This window comes from Tachypleus tridentatus, chromosome 8, assembly GCF_004210375.1.
Source record: "Tachypleus tridentatus isolate NWPU-2018 chromosome 8, ASM421037v1, whole genome shotgun sequence".
NCBI classification, from domain to species: domain Eukaryota; kingdom Metazoa; phylum Arthropoda; class Merostomata; order Xiphosura; family Limulidae; genus Tachypleus; species Tachypleus tridentatus.
The window spans coordinates 95351649-95372126 of NC_134832.1; the positions used below are offsets into that span (position 1 = coordinate 95351649).

Here is a 20478-nt window from a genome sequence, read left to right on the forward strand (position 1 = left end):
ATTAGTTATTTTATTTGTTGTCAGTTAAACTATATTTTATCAAGTATTTTCTCTATCCTAATACTAATTGTAGCAAAATCATGTCTGGAAAAAATTGAAGAATGTGAGTTAAAGAATTCCTTTTTTATTCTGGAAATACTGCAGGTTTAACAGAATATTACTGTTATTTATCACAAAAGCTTTGGGCTCTTTTCATAACTGTTTCGATATAATTCTACTGTTTTATTGCTTTTTGTGTAAAACTACCACAAATAACAGCAAATCACCCAGAGAGAGTGTGTAGAGATTAGAGTAAAAATTTCAAGTTACATCTTACTGCATATGCTACTTTTGTGTTGACTGGGATGAAAAACTTTTTTTTTCATTTAAGTTTTTTTCTAACCTAACATACTGCAGTTAAACTATGTTAGGGGTTCTTAGTTGGTTGCTCAAAAATACTTCATGTAGCTTACAAATATTTAAATATATTAAAATTTTTACTGTTTCTGTGTTTGTTGGAATCTCATTTCTTTCTCCAAAATAACTTTAAAAGCATCTTTGTACATCAAGATTTTAACATCTTTCTTAGGGGGCAGGACTCTCAGGTTAATATTTTAAGACTAGGCATCCCCCTTATTATAAAAGAACAACTATGAAGGATTTTTTGCTATACCCTTGGGTTACCATTTGATTTGAAACAGATAAGAAGTATTAGTGATTTCAGTATTTTCTGGTTAGAATGATGTCAGGAAGTTTCATATATTGATTTGAAATATTATATATATACTGGAAGGCCATGTGACAGTTATTGATGACATTGATATGTTTATGAACTTTGTTGAATGTTACAAGTTCAAACAAGTTATCAATATGGCATCAAGAGGAAACTGGTACAGGTATCATATTCAGAAATGGTGATCTGCAGAAAAGAATCAAGAATCTACAAAAGTTGTATTCTAGAAATGTTATACAGAAAGATATTTCAAACCACATACATGATTGTACAGTACAAATTAAAATCTTTATTCCTACAAATGGTGAAATATCTTCATATGGGTTGCTGGCTTTATTCTATATATTACTTGCACTGGATGCTGAAATGGTGAGCATTTCATGAAACTACACTATACAAAGATAGGATTAAGAAGTGGAGCTAGAGTAAGAGAGAACAAGAATCCAGAAGGTGCTCCACATGTTTATCAGAATGGGTTCTTAGTGCAAGTTCTGTAATTAATTGCTCTAATGAATGTATTCAAGGGTGAGAATGTTCAAATACACAGCAACTTACCCTATTATCTATATCACTCCTTGAAATGGAATTACCTTACCCATGTAATAGAGGACTAGTATATAAATGTACCAGAAATAAATGTGAATAACTTTATAGTTATTTGAGATAGCAAGAGAAACTGAGTATAAATAGAAGTAGTGAACTTGCAAGTTTTAATAACTAATGGAATTTTTACATCTTCCATCATTTGCTGTAATTATTCTAATTCTCCAAAAACATTTTTCAGCACAGCAGTATGGATGAATAAAATGGCATCACAAATCCAATGTTTCAGTTCATTAGGTTCATTTGGTTTGTTATGGTGGACTGTTTTGAAAAACCCAGAGATGAAAAATCGAAAAAATTAATCAGACAAACAAGACATTTAATAGGTCCTCCCCTACCAATCAAATGTCCAGGAAAAGTTTGGTTTAAAACACTAAGAAGTTAAGCAAAGTGAGGTGGTGATCCATCTGTTAAAAGAAAGCTCTTTGTAACAAGCTAGAGGTTTCTCAGAGTTGTGGAATAAAGAACTCTTGTATCATTGGTAGATACAAATTTCAAGTAACAGTTCATTCATCAAAGAAACAAGAACAAATCAAAAATGAATATAACAAAACTTACATGCCAACTACTTGTATTGTTGATATTCAATTTTTGTTGTATGAAATAACAAAGTATTTCAACTTTAATTTTGGTATATTCATTTACAGACACTGTATTATTTAGAGCTGGTATTTGCTAATCAATTGAATAGTTCATTATTTTGTCGTAACATGCCCTCTACACCTTCTTCCCCATTCAAACAAAAATAAAATAAAAAGAGTATGCTAGCTTTATAATTTTTTTTTCAACCATTGTGTTTCCCTAACATGGTGTTATCACTGTTTGGGTTGTTTGTTTTAAAAAAAGTTTAAATGACTCTTTGTTTCAAATAACAGATCTTTCTAAATGTTGCCAATTGCATATTTTGTGAAAAACCTTTTTTTTCTAAACCTGTTATTTTACCACAAATTGTTTCAGACTCAGCTTTAACAGCTCAGTGAATGGTTCTTTGTTTTTCAAGTACAAACTTTATATGTTTACCCAGATTTTATCTTGCCTTTTAACCCTTTCACATCAAGTATATCAAAATATGCATATCCCAGGCTTTTACAAAATAACAATAAACATTTATTGAAACTACTTTATTATAAATGTATATGAATAAACGTGCATCAAAACATAGTTAATAAATCAAATTGTAGTATTATGGAAGTTTCAAGTTTTTTATTTGAGGAGAAAATATTTTAAAATAACTTTTAATTTCTTCTAATATGAGAATTGTTGCCTTTTCTGTCTACTTTTTTCTCTAATGTATTTACCACCCTTCCAAGAAGTTTGGGATTTAAAGCAAAGAACTTATCAAAATATAGATATTATTTAGGCAAAGCATAATTTTTGTTCTTTAGTCTACTTGTTAATAGAACCATAAACTAGAAAATCAAACTCACTTGTCACACCCACCTGTTTTTTTCCCTGTTTTTCATGAATTGCCAATAGTTCTCTTTGTTTCACACTATATTGTTTATTAACAATAAAATGTTGAAGATTGTTTCTGTGAAATGATGTATTATATTGTGTTGTTTTTTGTACAGAGAATTATGTATTTTGTTTCCTGTTTGAAACTATTTCCATGGGAAACACACCAGTGAGCATATCAGAATATTTAATGGCTCTTGTTGCAAAAAAAAATTATTGTATTCACAAGACACTGTCACTGTTGTTTTTTTATGTTATTGTTTTGTGTACATCATTTAATTAAAAATTATTTGATCTAGTTGTACCATTAGTCTCAAAAATAAAAGTAAGCTTAAGTTGCATTGGAAGTCAAAAGCAAAAAATAAGAAGGCCCAGGTAAGCACTATATTTCTTGTTTTTCATGTGTATTCTTTATTTAAAATATATATCATTAAAATGCAAAAATTAAAAACTTGCTGCTTAGGGTAGGTAAGATAAAGAATAATAAGAAAAATTCCTCAGGAGGTACACTTTGAAGCAGCTTGTGTGATATGTAACTTTATGATAACATGAGCTATGTGTGTTGCCAAGTGATTTACAACTTCGTGTGGTGGAATTATTACTTAGATATGGCTCAAAGGGCAATAAAACAATAAAATATATTATAAATAGATACATACTGTTACAAGCTTTAGTTACAGTTGTGGTTTCCTGTTACAAGTTGCAATCATTCCAGTAAAAAAAGAAAAGGTAATTGAGATATAGTTTTTTTAAATTTTGGTTGCAAAGTCAGTCAAATTGACCAACCCTGTACAGAGTTATACTATAGTGTAGAAAATAACATATAAAATATGAAATTTATGTGAAAAAAAAGTTTGATAATTATTTAGGAGGTTTCAGGAATTGTGCAAATGAAATTTGAAAAATGATCAGATAAAGAAACATATTTTTAATCTTAAGATGAAAATCACTTCACACTTGGATTAGTCAACATATTGATTTCATACAATTACAGATAAAGTTTTTGTAAAAATACCTAATTAAATATTCTGATTTTGTTTGTTTACAAAAGATATTTACTGATAGCTGGGAAAATTTAGTGAAGATATATTAAATACTATCAGAATTATGGTATGTATACCACCATTGAGGATAACTCCAGTTGTTAGTGTCAATATTTTACGTTTAATTTCTTCAAAGTATTCACACTGTTGTCAAACAAAAGTTAATTTATTCTCTAGGTAGACTGAAGATTGACCACACATTTCAGTCACTAAAATGTCCTTTAGCTGTGACTCTCATAAGCTGTGTCTGGTAAAAGTTTAAACTTGGAAACAGAGGTTGAAGTGATGTTATCATAAACATAAATGCCACTTGTAATTTCATTGCTATCAAAGTGATATTAATGCATGATAAAGATAAATTTTTTTGTAGTTGTAGTATTTGTTTAGAAGTACTACCATTATATGTATGATAGAAGTTTCTTGTGTGAGTGGAAGATGCACCTCTGACAAAGGATGAAGGCTTTGTTGTACAACATTTTCTATGGCAGTAGTATGGTAATGCAGATGTATTTGTCTCACCATATAGTGAGAGCCTGCTCATAATCTAATGTTTGTATTCTGGGCACATTATAGCCGAGAAAACCAGTTAAGCATCAGTGACAAACCACACAGTAGTGATGTTCTCATTAGTGCAGGTGCTCTATACTTGAGAAATCAGAAGCTGAAGAACCCTCATCTAGCTTGAACACTTTTTATTGCATACTATGATGAAGTGCAGCCTTTACTGGTTGGTGGATGCATAACAAAGAATTAAAGAGTACAAGAGGAACTGTTTCACTGCTGTGACTGTGCAGTAAACATGGAGTTTGACCTGTGGTGCAGCTAGTGATCTTAATATAGATAATGAAAGTAGATTTGTTCTACAGTTCTTCAAATGCTTGTTAGGTTGTGTGGCTAAAGAAATCTGTCTTGATAGTTTGCTATCTACATATTTTCTGTAAAATAATCTAGATGTTAATGTATTACTTTATTGTTTTTTTTTAATGTGTATGATAAATAACAAGTTTTATAAGAGATAGTGCAAGACTAGCAGACACAAGGATGTATTTGCCTTACACTTGATGTACAGAAAGATTTGGTAATCATATTTGTCAATTTTACACTGATGGTTCGTGATTGCCTATACTGTGCAACAAAGAAAAAATATTCACACATGTTTAAAGAACTGAGAAGTCATATGAGGAAGTTCTGGTGGACGAACAGTTTATATGTTTTAATGATCAGCTTAAATATCACCACTGATGTCCTCATCTAGAAAGTTATACCTGGGGCTAACTACTCAACCAGCAATTGGAATGGTCAGATAATTGGAAAATCAGTGACTGAAAGAAAGTACCTTTCCTTGCTTTATGTGTTACAAAATTATGGTTTATGATAAGATGTCAAACATCATGTATTAGCCATTCAAGTACTTTATAGATGGGATGGGACATATAATTGGTTAAGAACAACAGTTAAAAGAGCATTACGATTCTTAATTTTTGAGCTATCAAGCAATACTTGGAGTGAGATGTTGTTCAAATATCATGTGATAATTGCTAATTTATTTAACTGTATTGTAATAGAATTTCTGTGAGGCAAGCATTTACATCAACTGGAAACACTGTCAGATGATGATTACTCTCATTTGAAATTAAAGAAGACATTTACTGCTTGGCCAACAGTTAGAATTCCTGGAAAAACCAAGCTCAACACAGATAACTCTATAAAAAGTTTGATACTTGAGAATGTCCTTAAAAACAGTCATGTTAATAAGTGGCATCTAGATAGACTTATTTTGATTGTTTTTGACACACAATATGTCCAGTATATTTCAATTTTTAAATTCAGTTAGTCAAAGAACTCAGATATGATCCATAAAACATTTGCTGGAGAAATCAGTGTTCCTGAAAATACCATGTATGTTTACTGCATGTTACAGTCGGTAGTTTATTGATTCAGCCATTAATGTTGAATATCAATGTTCAGGTCTGTAAGGATCCTGAAATAAATGAAGGGGTTGCCACAGTTGAAATTAGTTACTTTTGTTTTTTTTAAACAGTTTATAATATATTTGTTGTTTGATATATTTAAGCAACATTTTAAAATTACAAGTGTATTGTAAGTAGTTACAGCATCTATATTAACTGAATATAGAAAGTTTGTACACATTAACTAACCCTTTTGCTGAGGTAGAGATTACATATGATAATGGCTATTTCCTGGAAGCTGGAACCAGTTTTATCCCTATGTCTCTGCCCACTCCTTGTGGTGAAAAAAACTCATTTTTAGGGGTAACACAGGTACATGTACTAGCTAGAGTGAGCTGGAAGTGCATTATGATGTTTTTTCTTGTTTTGTATGGGCAGTGCTCAGACTCAGTGGTAAGTCTGAGATCTTTAACTTTAAAACCAAGTTTTTATACTTGTGATGGGCACAGTAAAGATAGCTCATTGTGTAGCTTTATTTCTTATCAAGAAACAAACCAACTTTTTGGATGTGATTCCTTCTTTCTTTTGTTTTATTTTTTTTAGTCTGATACAATATACTAGGTTCGAGTAGAAATAGCTGAGATAATATACCAGCAGACTGATTTTAATTGTAGTGATTGTTTTTTTTAAAAAAACATGACTAAACCAAACTGAAATGTGTACATATAAACCTCAAAATTTCTTATGCATTTCCAAAATAAAATAAGTGCTTTTCATTTCCAGACAAGTGATGAAGAACTTAGTTTTAGGATACTTCAACACACCACCATGTCAGCAGCCAGAAGTGGTCAGACTTTTAGCAAGAATACTTGATTTTAATCAAGAAGAATTGAATAAAGTGAGTTTTCATAATATTCTTCATTATGTTTGTCAATCTTATATGCAGACTTGTGTTTGTAATTCTTAACTTTGGAAAACAATAATGAAATGTAAAGGAGTTGTCACATAAGTAGACCTAAAACATCAAGTACTTAGAATGTACTTAAAAACAGTCATGTTAATAAGTGGAATCTAGATAGACTTATTTTGATTGTTTTTGACACACAATATGTCCAGTATTTCCTTTACAACTTTAAAGGAGTTGTCACATAAGTAGACCTAAAACATCAAGTACTTAGAATCACAATTATTAAAGTGTGTGATGTTTCAACTCTAAACCCTTTGTCCTTTTCTGGTGAAAATTGCAAGAAATACAGATTGTTCATTTTAAATAGAAAGTTTTCTATTTACTGTTAGAAGCTCCTTGCTGAAGGTTTGGTGCATTTGATAGTGACCAAACAAGTTTCTTCTCCTATGAAGCACCTCCAGAAGACAAATCTCTAAATATTAAAATTATCAAGTATTGTTTTGTTGTTTCATTCATATGAGTATGTAATAGTATAATGGAGTTTGTGTAGACATTGTATTCAGATTGAGGTTTAGTTAGAAGTAAAGCCTTTAAACTAATAGTTTTAAATTTGCTACCTGAGTCAACGTAACATCTTGATATGGATAAACGTTTGGGTTGTTTCAATCATATAAAAAAGAAGACATTTGACACTGTTTCTGAGGTCTACAGTTACAACAGAAAATGTTCATACCCCTGTGTCATGAGTAATTTTTTCTTCATAATTTAAAACGTATCATGATTAGGATAATGAAAGTATAGTATATTATAAATATTATACTAACACACATTTACATAAAGTTTCATGTAAATTGAACAACAAATAAACTGTTTATAAACAAATAACCAAAAACAGGAGGGACAGAAAGTGTTTGTGCGTCTATTTTAATGGTCAGTTGTGTAGCCTTTCAGGTGAATTACTTGGCACAATCTCTCCTCGTAGCCCTCCATGATCATTTTACATTACTCAACTGGTATTTTCTTCCATTCTTCTATACAGAAGGCCTCCAACTTGCAAGTTTTTCAGATGACGCTGATGAACCCTGGTCTTTAACTCATGCCAAACGTTTTCAATTGGGTTGAGATCGGGTGACTGCGATGGCCACTCCAGAACGCTTATATGGTTTTTCTGCAACCAGGATTGCACATATTTCGATGTGTGCTTAGGGTCATTGTCATGCTGGAAGATCCAACGACGCCCAAGCCGCATGTTCTGAACATCATTCTTGATATATGTGCCTAATATATCAACATACTCTTCTTTTTTCGTGATTCCGTTGATGTGGTGAAGGCTGCCTACATCAGAAGAGCTGAAGGAACCCCATAGTATGATCGAGCCACCTCCGTGTTTAACTATAGGGATGGTGTTCTTTGGAAGATTTTGTTCCCCCTTCTTACGGAAAATATTGCAAACATCATTGTGGCTGAAAAGCTCGATTTTAGTCTCATCTGACCAAAGAGTACTCTTCCATACCTCTTGCATACCTCAATCGTGCTTCTAAATGAACAGGCTTCAAATATGGAGTTCTACAAGGACGGCATGCGTTGAACCCAGAAGAGCATAACATGTTCGTAACTGTAGAGGTGCTTGCTTCAACCCCAGTTTCCCTTACCAGTTTCTGTATGTCATTACGTGTTAAACGAGGGTTCCTACTAACTTCTCTGAGAACCTTCCTCTTGGTTCTCTCTGGAATTTTGCTGGGGCGTTCGGAATGAGGGAGGTTAGCAGTTGATCCTGTAAGCTTAAACTTGGCAATTATGCTTTGAACAGTAGATTTCGGCACATTAAGTTGTGTAGCAATACCAGAAAGAGACACACGAGACTTGTATTTTACAATAATTCAGTTTTTTAAATCACTGGACAGTTGTTTCCTGTTCACCATGATGACCAAGCAGATTATGACAGAGACGGCACTAAATTGCCGGAAGTACATTTTTTGCTGGCTAAATTCCAATAATTATGAACCCAGTGTCTAGTTCTAGAATGATATAATGTAGTTTATTTGCCAAACTAAATGAAATTTTTATGGGAATATCAGTTTTTTCACACGTTCTGAACTGTACAAACACTTTCTGCTCCTCCTGTTTTTGGTTATTTGTTTATAAACAGTTTATTTGTTGTTTAATTTACATAAAACTTTGTGTTGATGTGTGTTAGTACAATGTTTATGATATAACCTACTTCAGTTAGCCTAATCGTGATACTTTTTAAGTTATAAGCAAAAACCACACGGGACACAGGGATACGAACACTTTCTGTCATAACTGCAGGTTGCTGGAGCACACCTGTGACTTGACTTAAGACCATGAGAGACAACATGGAGAAGTTAACTTGTAAATATAAAATAATACAATGTAGCAATAAAACATGTTTAAAGTGTTCTGGATGTGATGGTTTATGTGTAGTGATTAAGCTTAATTATGAGTCCAGGAGAGTAGGGGGCATAATAGTATTGTTATTTTCAAAAAAGGGTATTGGAATCATATATAAGGAATCATTAATTTCAATATTTTGTGAAACTAATAACTCAGTAAAATCCAAAGATGTAGTATTGAAGCAGATGCACGATGCGTTTCAAAATGATTTATATGCAAAAACAGCTCGTTTGGGTTGAGAAAATATTTTACATAGAAGAGCGAACAACGTTTCGACCTTCTTAGGTCATCGTCAGGTTCACGAAGAAGGTCGAAACGTTGTTCGCTCTTCTATGTAAAATATTTTCTCAACCCAAACGAGCCGTTTTTGCATATAAATTTCTCAACAAGTGGGTTTCTCGACATCACTGATTATTACAAAATGATGTCCCTAGTGAATCTCAAATTAAAAATGTCATTTCTGCAACAAAAAGTAAATATAAGAATGATGGTATAATGCTCAATAGAGTATCACCACAGTGTAATCACTATAGATTTAATCATATGTATTTTTATTAATATAATTTTTTTGTTTTAGAAATTGTTGTGAGTTTGTTCATTGAAATTTGTTGAAGTAACCCTAAATCACCAGTTAGTGGAATGTCTCCCCTGTTAATTATACAAGGCTCAGTACTAAATGGTACTTAAAAGGTGTTAAATTCTTATTTAAAGATATATTAACACATTCATTATATAGAGTATCATTAAATAGTATACTTTATTAACTGTTTATTAATTTCATAATAAATAAGTTACCTTTTTGTGTCAGCACAGGGAAGGGCCTTGGTATTCAATATCCATGTCATTTTATGCATTTTAAACTGAATAATTGGTTGTGTAAAGTAATCTGAGTCATGTACCCAATCAGGCAGGAATTGTATTAGGAAGACATAAAGACAGAACAGGAAAAAGCTCTGGGTGGTTTTCAAGTATTTTTTGGAAAAAGAATGTTTCTTCTCACAGTCCATCCAGAGAGGCAATTGACAGTCCTTATGCTGACAAGGTAAAGAGACTTTTAATTTAATTTATTGTGTTTAAAAACTACTAAATACTAGGGCAGGACTAAAGTTATTTTATCCTCACATTAATCAGTCTTAATTCTCAAAACATTAACCATTAAATGTTAGAAATAGAAAATTATATTTTTACTATTAGTTCAAAAAAGTTTTGCATTATTAAGTAATATTTACTAAAACCAATTTTTCTTCCTTTTTTTTGTAAATATCAGTATTTCAAAGCTATGGTTTCTTTTGAATAAATACTTCAGACTTGTTAAGAGCTAAATATAAATTATAACTCAAATGTTGTGTGGAAATATTTTGCTAGTTTAAATGTTTTTTATATATTAGGTGTCTGTAACTGTACTTAGGTAGCAGGGGGAATTAGTGACATTTTTAGGTCAATGCATGTTCTTTCAACAGATCAACAGTTTGATGTTGCTTATGGATATAGAGGCTACCATGTAGCTGTGAAGGACAGCTCCTGTGCTTGAATTGTTTTCATTTATCGTGAAATTTCATTATTTGTTTGGTGTTTTAGTTTATTTCTAGATTAGTGAAATACATAAATCACTTATTTAAGACTTCTGACATACAGAGCTTCCTTGAGGCCTAAAAACTGGTGAAACAAAAAACTTGGCAGGTAGTCATGTCTTACAACTTTTAGATTATTTGAATGGTCAATTGATCAACTTGCCATGCCTGCTCAGCCTGTTGTGTAAGACACATAAAACATGTTTATACTATGTTAAAACAGTTTTAGTAATCTGTTATTCTTATTACTTAGATAAACTGAATACAGTTCATACTACTCACTTCAAAAAGGTTTTGACAGTTCAAAGTACAATGTATACTAACATGTTGCAATAGGAGAAAGCAATATAGACTAAACAGTTAGTTTCTTTGTGAGTGATAAAGATGTATAATTTTGTTTCCTGGCTTTTTCTTCTTCTTGGTGTTAAATATCCAAATTGTTTTGTTTTTTATTTTGGTATCACATTTCAGTATGGTGTAAGTTTAACAGAAATATTGAATTCATTATGAACATGTCTATGGCAATGTATATAATAATTTTTTTAATGACAGTCTTTTTCAGCACTTTTTGTACAGTTTCTTCAGAATGAATCACAGCTTATACGTCAAGTTAGTCTACCTGCTGAAGAAATGGCAATGGAAGTTACAAACAAAAGTACTACTGCAGGTCGTTCTGTGAGTAACTATGTGTCCACAGTGACCACCAAGAAGGATAATTCTGGAATACCACAAGCCACAAAAAATGTATCTGTTTTGTTCTCTGGTGACCACTCTAAACACCCTTTAATGAGACCAATGCCAACAAGCCTTCCAGCATTAACACCAGTACCAGTAGTTCCAAATCATTCAGAAACTAATACTTTTCTCAGAGAAGTTCTTAAGTAGAGTATAGTCAAGGAAATTGAATACTGTTGAAATTATGTTATGAATTATGTTAAGGAAAACTGTAGATAATTATATATGAAGCTAAAGTCTTATTAGGACCATTCTGAGAGATGTAAGGATAACTCTTGTGTAGGAAGTAATGACTACACATGTAAATAAGTATTAAAGAATTTTATATAAATAAAAATCGGTGAACCTGCTTACAATTTAAAACAGGATTGACAAGTAAACTTACTGTTTAACAGTTAAAAATTGTAAGAAATCAATTTACAAAATGATGTTATTGACTAAGCATATTATTTTAATTATCAAAATCAACAACATAGTACTCTTAATTAAAGATATATCAGAACCAAATTAAATTTGTACAACAAAATAATTTTGATTTTTATATTCCAAATTTTATCTCTAGAATAGACCTTTCTTATGATGAACAAAATAACTAGATATAAATGAGATGTTAATTTTAGGCAGTTGTATGAACCATAGTGATGAAAATCGTATTTGTTTAGCTCAAGCATGCTCTGATAGTTAACATGCAGAACTGTAGAGCTGAGATTCCATGGTTTGTGTCCTCTTACTGCCAAAAAAAAACATGCTGTGCACTTTGGGGTGATAAGTACATTATGAGAATGACAGTCAAATCCTAATATTCAGTCTAATAAGAGTTGTTTGTAGGTGATGTTGACTACCTGCCTTACAGGGACTGCTTTGCATACATAGACCATGTGTTGTTTGTTTTTGCAAAGTCCAACAAAAACTTGTTAAAATGACTTAAGTTGTACTAATTCATATAGGTATCATTATAGAAATTGTCTGCTGTAAAAATATTACTATTTCAACTACGTAAACAAGTAACTATGCTATGAACTTGATTTTAACTTAAGAAAACTGTTTTAGGTTTTCATATTTTTAATAGCATTGCAGTTCAGTTTTGCTTGATTCCTTGTATTTCTGTCAGAAATGTCATGTTCTGATACAAGTCAAAATTGAAAGTTAAAATATTCTAACATTGGCCTAAGTGTAAAAGTTTAGTAAAAACAGATATATAAGACCTGTTAACTATATTTGGCAGTCACCATGCTCAGACTTTACAACCTTTAATTGTTCTGCCTAAGCTTTAAGATGCAGTTCAAAGTTTTATAAATCCTTATTGTGAAACTTTTAAAGTTTGTAAGTCCAATATGATACATTAATAATTAAGTTGGGTAAGATCCATATGCAGTTGTACAGGATTTCAGTTTCAGTGGGAATCTTTAACTAATTTTCAATAAAGAAGCCACATTGTAGAAATTAGGTAATAAAATCAAAGTATTATTGAGGTTAGCTTTCCTTTTTTAAACATGAATGTTTATCTTTTATTTTTATACACCAATTTGTTGTTAATTCTTCTTTGATGTAATGTGTATTTAAGTACTATTTATGTTGGTAGTTAAAGAGTATGCAACTAATAAAGTAATACATTATGGCCTAAAACATCAGTCCAAATCTGTAAACATTATTAAAATCTGATATACAGGTTATATGAAACTCCATCATCTAGGTATGAAAATAAAACCTATCTCCACAACATTTCCAATAAAATGTATACCTGCAAATTTTTCAGTATCAGCCATTGTTGCATTAAACTGTCTATCCCTTCATCATTATTATCTGAAAACATTGTTTTATGTAATATAATAAGTTTAATAAATGATTCCTACTTTGCAGTTATGTGGAATTTCATAGTGTGGAATATCTATCAAGTGAAAATATAAATGGATTTTGTTAGTAGGTTTAATCTGATAACTTGTGATAAGGAAGTAAGGCACAGGCAGTGTTGTCTATAAAGATCATAAGCTTTAACATCTTATAGATCACAAGTTGAAAGAGAAGAAAAAAGACTGGAATGTTATGACAAAATAACAGCAAGTGAAACCATTTAATATAACATCATTAGATGTAAAAATAAAACAAAAAATGCAATATCAATCTTCAATATTTGGTACTGTTTGCATCTTCCTTTAAGCACTTACTAGATCATTTCAGATATGACACTAAGGAAGAAACTACAAAAACTAAGCTAAATATGCTATCACTTTTAATAGCTGACCAGTCACATTAACATATTCAGTCAGGTCAGTAATTCCACAATGCCATCTGAAATGCTTACTAACATTAAATGCTGAATGAGAAGTTAGAATGTTTAGATTCACAACAGCTATAGAACTGACACATCCCAAACTCACTTTTATAAAAGATAGCTAATTTATTTATTGGCTCAAAATTAGAATCACAAGATAAGTGTTAAACAAACTGTAAGCTGCAGTCTTATATTATCGTAATTATATCACAATGCCTCAGTACTTTATCTTAGCTCATTCTCAAGGTAAACAAGACTGTGTGTCAAGACCATGTTTTTTGTGCATATCATGTCCAATTACTGCAAATAAAACAAACCAATAAAAATCACAATCTGTGCTTAGAAGCTATGGGTGCAGTATAAGAATGATAGTCAACACAGTACAGTTAGAGTAGCATAAGAGTTAATGGTAAGTTCTGTTGACGAACTGTCTTCTCTATATTCTGTCACTTCAAAATTATGGAAGGCTAGCATAGATATTCATTGTGTGAAAAGAAATTCAATATAAAATTAATATGTCTTTATTGTGATTACAGTTATTGCAGTCTTGGTCAATGCAATTCAAACTAATAAAACCAAAGTGTGAAATGTATGTGATATGCACACAATAATAGACAACTCAAACAGTTTATAACAGAAACACAACTCTAAATAGAATGTGCATGATAATGAAAGAAAATACACATGAAGAGATGTGTTCTCCCAGAGCTTTTCCCCTTTTTCTTAATCACATTTCAGATTAAAATGAAATACCTTCCAGAATTGTAGTTGATAAGCAACACTTCCTCAGTGATGTTCCCTATTGTTGTTTTTTTGTAGGTCCAGCTGGGATTGTTGTAACTATTTATGTAAGCAATGAATCTGAGTAGTACCTATTGTTTCTTCTATAGTACATGTCAACCACAAATTTGGTCAAAATAAAATACCCTCTGATCAACATTTCATTTCAGACTCTGGATTGATAAGCTGAAATCTGATGAGAGAAGAATGTGGTGTGGTCAATGCTTCTGTTTTTTTATTGGGACTGAATTTTGAGGTTTTACCATCAAGTTGAAATTGATTAGGTCCTCCATCTTCACTTTGGCTGGGGCCTATGATTCAAGATGTGATCCCACTAAAAGTTCTAAATGTTTTCAGTTCTATTCAAAGAAACCAAAATCCCTCGTTGCAGTAGATGCTGCTGCATGTTTTCTCTCCTTTTGGTCAGATGTGGATAACTATTTCTGAACCCCACATAAGGGTCTCTGACTTGACCATTTAACACAGAAATATAATCAATACTCCTTACGTTCGACATTCCCATTCTCTGGCCATGTGATGAAACATAGTTGGTAATAAAAGGAATCAAGTGTACAAACACTTGTCCCTTAATTCTGTAATGCAGGGAATATTAGTTCTGGGTAAAGTAGTTTATTATAGTTTAAAGTCAAAATTTCAGCATAGGATAAAACTTGTTTTTACTGAACTGAAAAATGAAATAACATGAATTATACATGGTCAAAGTATTGTGAAGCAGCATTTTCCTCTGTTCATAAACTCAATGACATGGAAAGGAGTGGACAGAAAATAATTGTAAGATAAAAGCCACAATAAACTTCATGTGGAGCTTTGAAGATAAATGAAAAACTATCAAAATAAAAGCCAATTTCAGAGTCTTGTTACCAATGGCAAAGTGCTATTTTTCTGGAAAAAACCACAATTATTTTACTGCCATTTAAGAGAAAACTTGTTGAGCAAAATGACTGCAAAGGAAAATTTCAAGGAAGTGAATTTCTTCTTCCCAATTCATGCTGTGGGTTAAAATGTAACATTTCACATAGCTTTAAATTTTTAAGTGCAAACTTTTGGCTCAATAGCTAAAAACTAAAATGATGTATAGCCCAACTGTAGAAGATTCTAGACAAGAGTCAATAACTTATAGTTAAAAGTATATAAAATTTCGGAACTTTTCTAAGTGAATTTGTATATATGCAAAAATGGCTCGTTTGGGTTGAGAAAATATTTTACATAGAAGAGCGAACGACGTTTCGACTTTCTTCGGTCATCAGTCATTTGTGAACCTGACGATGACCGAAGAAGGGCGAAACGTTGTTTGCTCTTCTATGTAAAATATTTTCTCAATTCAAACAAGCCATTTTTGCATATATATTTCTCTACAAGTGGGTTTTGTTTTCTCGAGATCACTGATTAAGTTAATTTATATAACTTAAACACCTAATGTTGTTCAAACCAGTTATAAAAAGTACAAACTAAACTGTTAAAGGATAATTAATATTAAGGAATATCAGATGATTCGTGACATACTAGCTGGAGTGTCCATCCCCTGAATGGAAGTTATGTAAATTGATAATTAATGACAGGTTGCTTTCCTTTTATGTTATTGTAAAAAATGCCCTTAAAAAACTGCAGAACACAAAATGTGAAACTGCAAGTTTACATGGATCCAACAAACCTTCATGCCAATTTTGGTGAAGATCCATCAACAGGAGGTGAAATAGTGGTAAAAATGCCAATAAAAACCACAGAATACAAAATTAAAAATTGGTATATATTTCCACATGGGTCCAATGAATCTCCATATCATCTGGTGAAGATTCATCTAAAAGGAGCAAAGTAATGTTAAAAAATTCAAAAACATCCATAAAAAACCTCAAAACTTAAAAGTGAAAATTTGTATTGACCTAATGAACCTTCATACCAATTTTGGTGAAGGTCCATTCACACCCTGCAAAGTAGTTATGTAGACATACAACTGACAGTCCTGTTATATAGTTACATTGTGATTCAAAAGCCCATTGGCAAGCAAATAATAAAAAAAGAAAGCAATAAGAAAACATTTGTACTTGCAAGATCATTCCTTTGGAAATTTCATTAATATGCATCATATGTTAATGGAAAAGGTATTAATTTTAACATCTTTTGTGGCAATTGTAATATACAATTGCCAGAATCTCTCATCACAAACAACAATTAATGGCAAAATGAGTTGTGCTACTGAACAAAGAAATATCTGACCACAGCCACAAACCTAGGTTTGAGACAAAGGTCAGAATTTTACAAAATCAGATGATTGTACCTGTGAGAGATTCAAAATACTTAAAGGTATCAAAATAAAATCCACATGTAAGGTAACACACAAGCATTGTATTGTAGTTTCTCCAGCATTCAGTTTAACATTGTTCTACTGTTTGGGGGGTATCAGCAGAATGCCTAGGCTACTGTCAGATTGTATACCTAACAGCTTTCAAATGTCATCCTTTTCATTAGATGATAAGAAGTGTTTCAAGGCTAGTCTAATTTAGGTATAGGTGCAATGGAAGCACACCAATGACAAAATCAGTATTGATAATGAAGACACCACATTTGTATTTGTTACATAGCAGCACATTGAACAGAAATGTTTGCCATCATTTCGTAATACTGTTAGGATGTTTACCTCTACAGGGGAGAGCTAGTCCTCTGCATGTCTGGGCATTTAAAAAAAGACATTTATACCATAAAACCAGTATCACAATACAATTATTTTTTCACCATTTTACAAAGGGTAAAAATCATGATCAAGTTTATGATCAGACAGATTCCAGCACTTAGAATGCACATAACTTGTAATCCTAAATCAGCATCAAATCTGTAAACAAATATTTAGTTCTGTAACATGAAAAGATTCAATCTGGAGAGAGTATTAAAAGTGAAATCTTTCTTTTTAATTTTAAAAGACATGTAAGCCTTGGAAGAAAATCCCCATTGTACACTCATTCATATGTTAAACTACTCTTGTCAACAGCGCATACAATAAGGTGACCATATTTTGTAAACTGCATCCAGATACACTTACAAATATTTGGAACTGTACTTACTATAATTTCAACACACAGTATTGGAGAAGCTCTCTTTTATTTACACTTTTATTTCTGTGTTAAGTTTATTTTAGGGCATTTCATCTAAAAAAAAACAGAAATAGAAAATGTACTTTGACATATTCAAGCTATGGAATTTTGCCAGTGTCACATGATTATGCTATACTATAATAATGCTGGCAGAATATTTGGTTATAATTCTGCTGACAATACATCTGCTGTTGAAGGCTGTCATCCACCAGTGGGACCTCATTTGTGACCCTTTGTTTGCTAGAGTGTCTCTTGATGGGCAGTCTCTCTAATCTTTGATCAATTGTCAACTTCCATTTCCTTTGTGAGTGCTTACAAGCAAAACAGGTCCTGTAGTTGACTTTAGTCCAATATGACATCTCGCACCTGGTTCTCAGTTTTGCAGCAGGTCTTCTCCCTTTATAGAAAAGCTGTAAACCTTGTGATGGATTTTCAACCTCACCTGCTAGTTAAATAATTCCTATTGGTGGCTATTGTTAACCAACAGTACTTCATGTCTGTTTCTCATCTGGTCCAATTCATTTATTTGAGAGTACCCACTGTCTCACCTGTAAGCAGAATAGGTTGTATTGGTTGAGTTCATCCAACAGTGGAACTTTTCTTTCTCCCATCTCCTTTCAACAGTAAATACCAGAGACATGGTCTGACTTTGGCTGATGAATACGTGTCTCATAGAAGCTACTCCACTTAATCTTAAACACATTAGACCATTCACCTTCCTAATGATTCTCAGTTGTTTGGGATCTATTTATTTCATCAGGGTTACAGCTTTCTCAGTCATTCTCATCATTCAGATGACATTTTCAAAGTACAAGATACAAGAGACGACTTACCCAGATTTAGTTACCATTCTTGTTGGCCATGTTTCCACTTCTCTTCCTCCAGTTCATAAATCCTTCATCATGTAGAAAATTCCATTTCCTCATATACGACGACATGTAAAAATTAACCACTACTCGTCCTGTATTAGTATATCTAGCTCTTGAAGATCCACTTAAATATAGATGCAGTGAGAGAAATATTATCACAAGTGCAAAATGGAAAAGATTGTGCAATTGACTACTGCAGTAGCGCAATTAATGATACAGAATGAAAGAACTGTACAACTCTCAAAGATCTACAGTTTTGAAAGAACTGTACAACTCTCAAAGATCTACTGAGTTTTGTTTGAACCCAATGGTATTTCCACCATTATCAAATTGGCTCTAAAACCTTTAAGATAATGACTTTAACATCATGCATCACATTAGACAAAATGGTTGCACGTAATTCCAAAGACCATGTATTAATGAAAAATGCAAATACTGTGAAAAAAAAGAAAAGTGCTAGATAGTAGAGATAAACAATATAAAGTACAACAGAGAATCATGCAGAATGTCGCATCTACAAATGCTAATGAATTGACATAATCTAACACTCAACTGAAAGATGCTTAGGCAAAATATATAAATTTGAAACCACTTATTAAGTGTATCAATAATAGGGCAGAAAAGCCCTCCTGGCAAACAGGTTATACAGCCCAGTGCTAAAAATGTACTAAGCACAGTGGGATTCGTTACATCTACAAGAGGGCTTATTATCCCAAATATGGAAAAATACCAGTTAAAAGAAGCAAGAACTACACTTGGTATTTCCACAGTGTAGAGATAAAACTACATTGTATTATATCAACTATTTATTCATGAACATCAGGAAATGAGAGATTATGATCTTCCACTACTACTTGAGACTCATTGAATACATGAAGTTATGGACAACATGCCATCATGAAAATGTAAAGTGCCATAGGACCTTTACACATCTAGATGATAGCCACTCAACAGTTTTACATAATATGCAGAGGGACTAAAGAGTACCTGGTGCTTGCAGTTTCTCCAGTGCTTCAAGTTAGTGCAGTGGTTGATTTATCAAACATGTACCACCTGTGTCAGCGTGATATTGAGTAACTGTTCAATCAAATTGTCTCACAATTGACATATTCAGTCAATAACCTGCTGTATTGTACTCAAGTTGTTAGTACAATCTTCGACCATCTCTCTTAAATGTGTCAACTGTTGTGTGTTTTAAAGGAAGGTGCAACAGATACAGCCATAGATTACCGTCAGTTCCAGGCACTTATACTTGATCATTCATAAGTGTAGAGGAACACAGGAGCTTCAGCCCCATTTGGACGAATTACTATCTTAGCTGGTGCTGCTTTCTTCTTAAACTGTAAATGATATTTCTTGTGTGGGTTATATAATTGCATAATCTGCTACAGATGCATTGGACCTTTTCTGGATTGTATTAATACTATGGAATATTGCCTTTTTTCGATGTGGTACTATTATTCTCTCCACCACATACATTTATATAGTTCACTGGCCTCAGGTTAGGTTTTGGCAGAAGTGTATGACTCTTCTTCATAACATGTGAAGTTGCTTGACAAATCCCCATAGTACATCCAGCCTGAAGATGCTTATTCCATATCAGAAATAACTAATTTCATTCTTTTGGTTACACCTTCTAGACTGAGCCAGAGATCAACATCTTCTCTGGAATCTAGTTTATCATTGTTTACCCAAATTACATTTGTACTAACTGGATGCATTGATTGCTTCGTTCATAAGTTTTGAAAAATTACAATGACTAAGGTTTCTCCTTGGCCTGATGTCTACCATGAACTCAGCTTTTCACTAGTTCACCCTTATTGGAACTTACTAGGCCTCACCTAGAAGTGACATGGCTGAGCTGGTTAGTGGATTGCTTGGTGCAAGTCGAACACTGTGATATCTTATGATATGGATAACTCCTCTGTCAGTGTCTTGCAAACCTAAATACTGAAAATGTTTTGCTCCTCCTCTCTCATGTGATATCCAGATTAGGACATTGGATGTGACTGCGTGTGCCTACGTAGCCCTACCCTTTCACCAGTGATCGGTGGTTGCCCCACATTTTCATTTTATGGAGGTGGTTGATGATTGTCCCT

General features: G+C 32.4%; 1 protein-coding gene across 2 annotated transcripts in view; it reads left to right on the forward strand.

Annotated features, from left to right (window-relative positions):
* The window catches only part of LOC143222986 (thyroid receptor-interacting protein 11-like), a 54402-nt gene extending 41192 nt beyond the window's left edge, over window positions 1-13210 (forward strand). For both annotated transcript variants that reach the window (XM_076450303.1, XM_076450304.1), the window contains 3 exons: window positions 6507-6621; window positions 9953-10087; window positions 11169-13210. In XM_076450303.1, coding sequence (XP_076306418.1) covers window positions 6507-6621; window positions 9953-10087; window positions 11169-11501 — 583 coding nt within the window. In that variant the 3' untranslated portion in view covers window positions 11502-13210. The remainder of the gene's footprint in view (window positions 1-6506; window positions 6622-9952; window positions 10088-11168) is intronic.
* Window positions 13211-20478: the final 7268 nt, after the last annotated feature.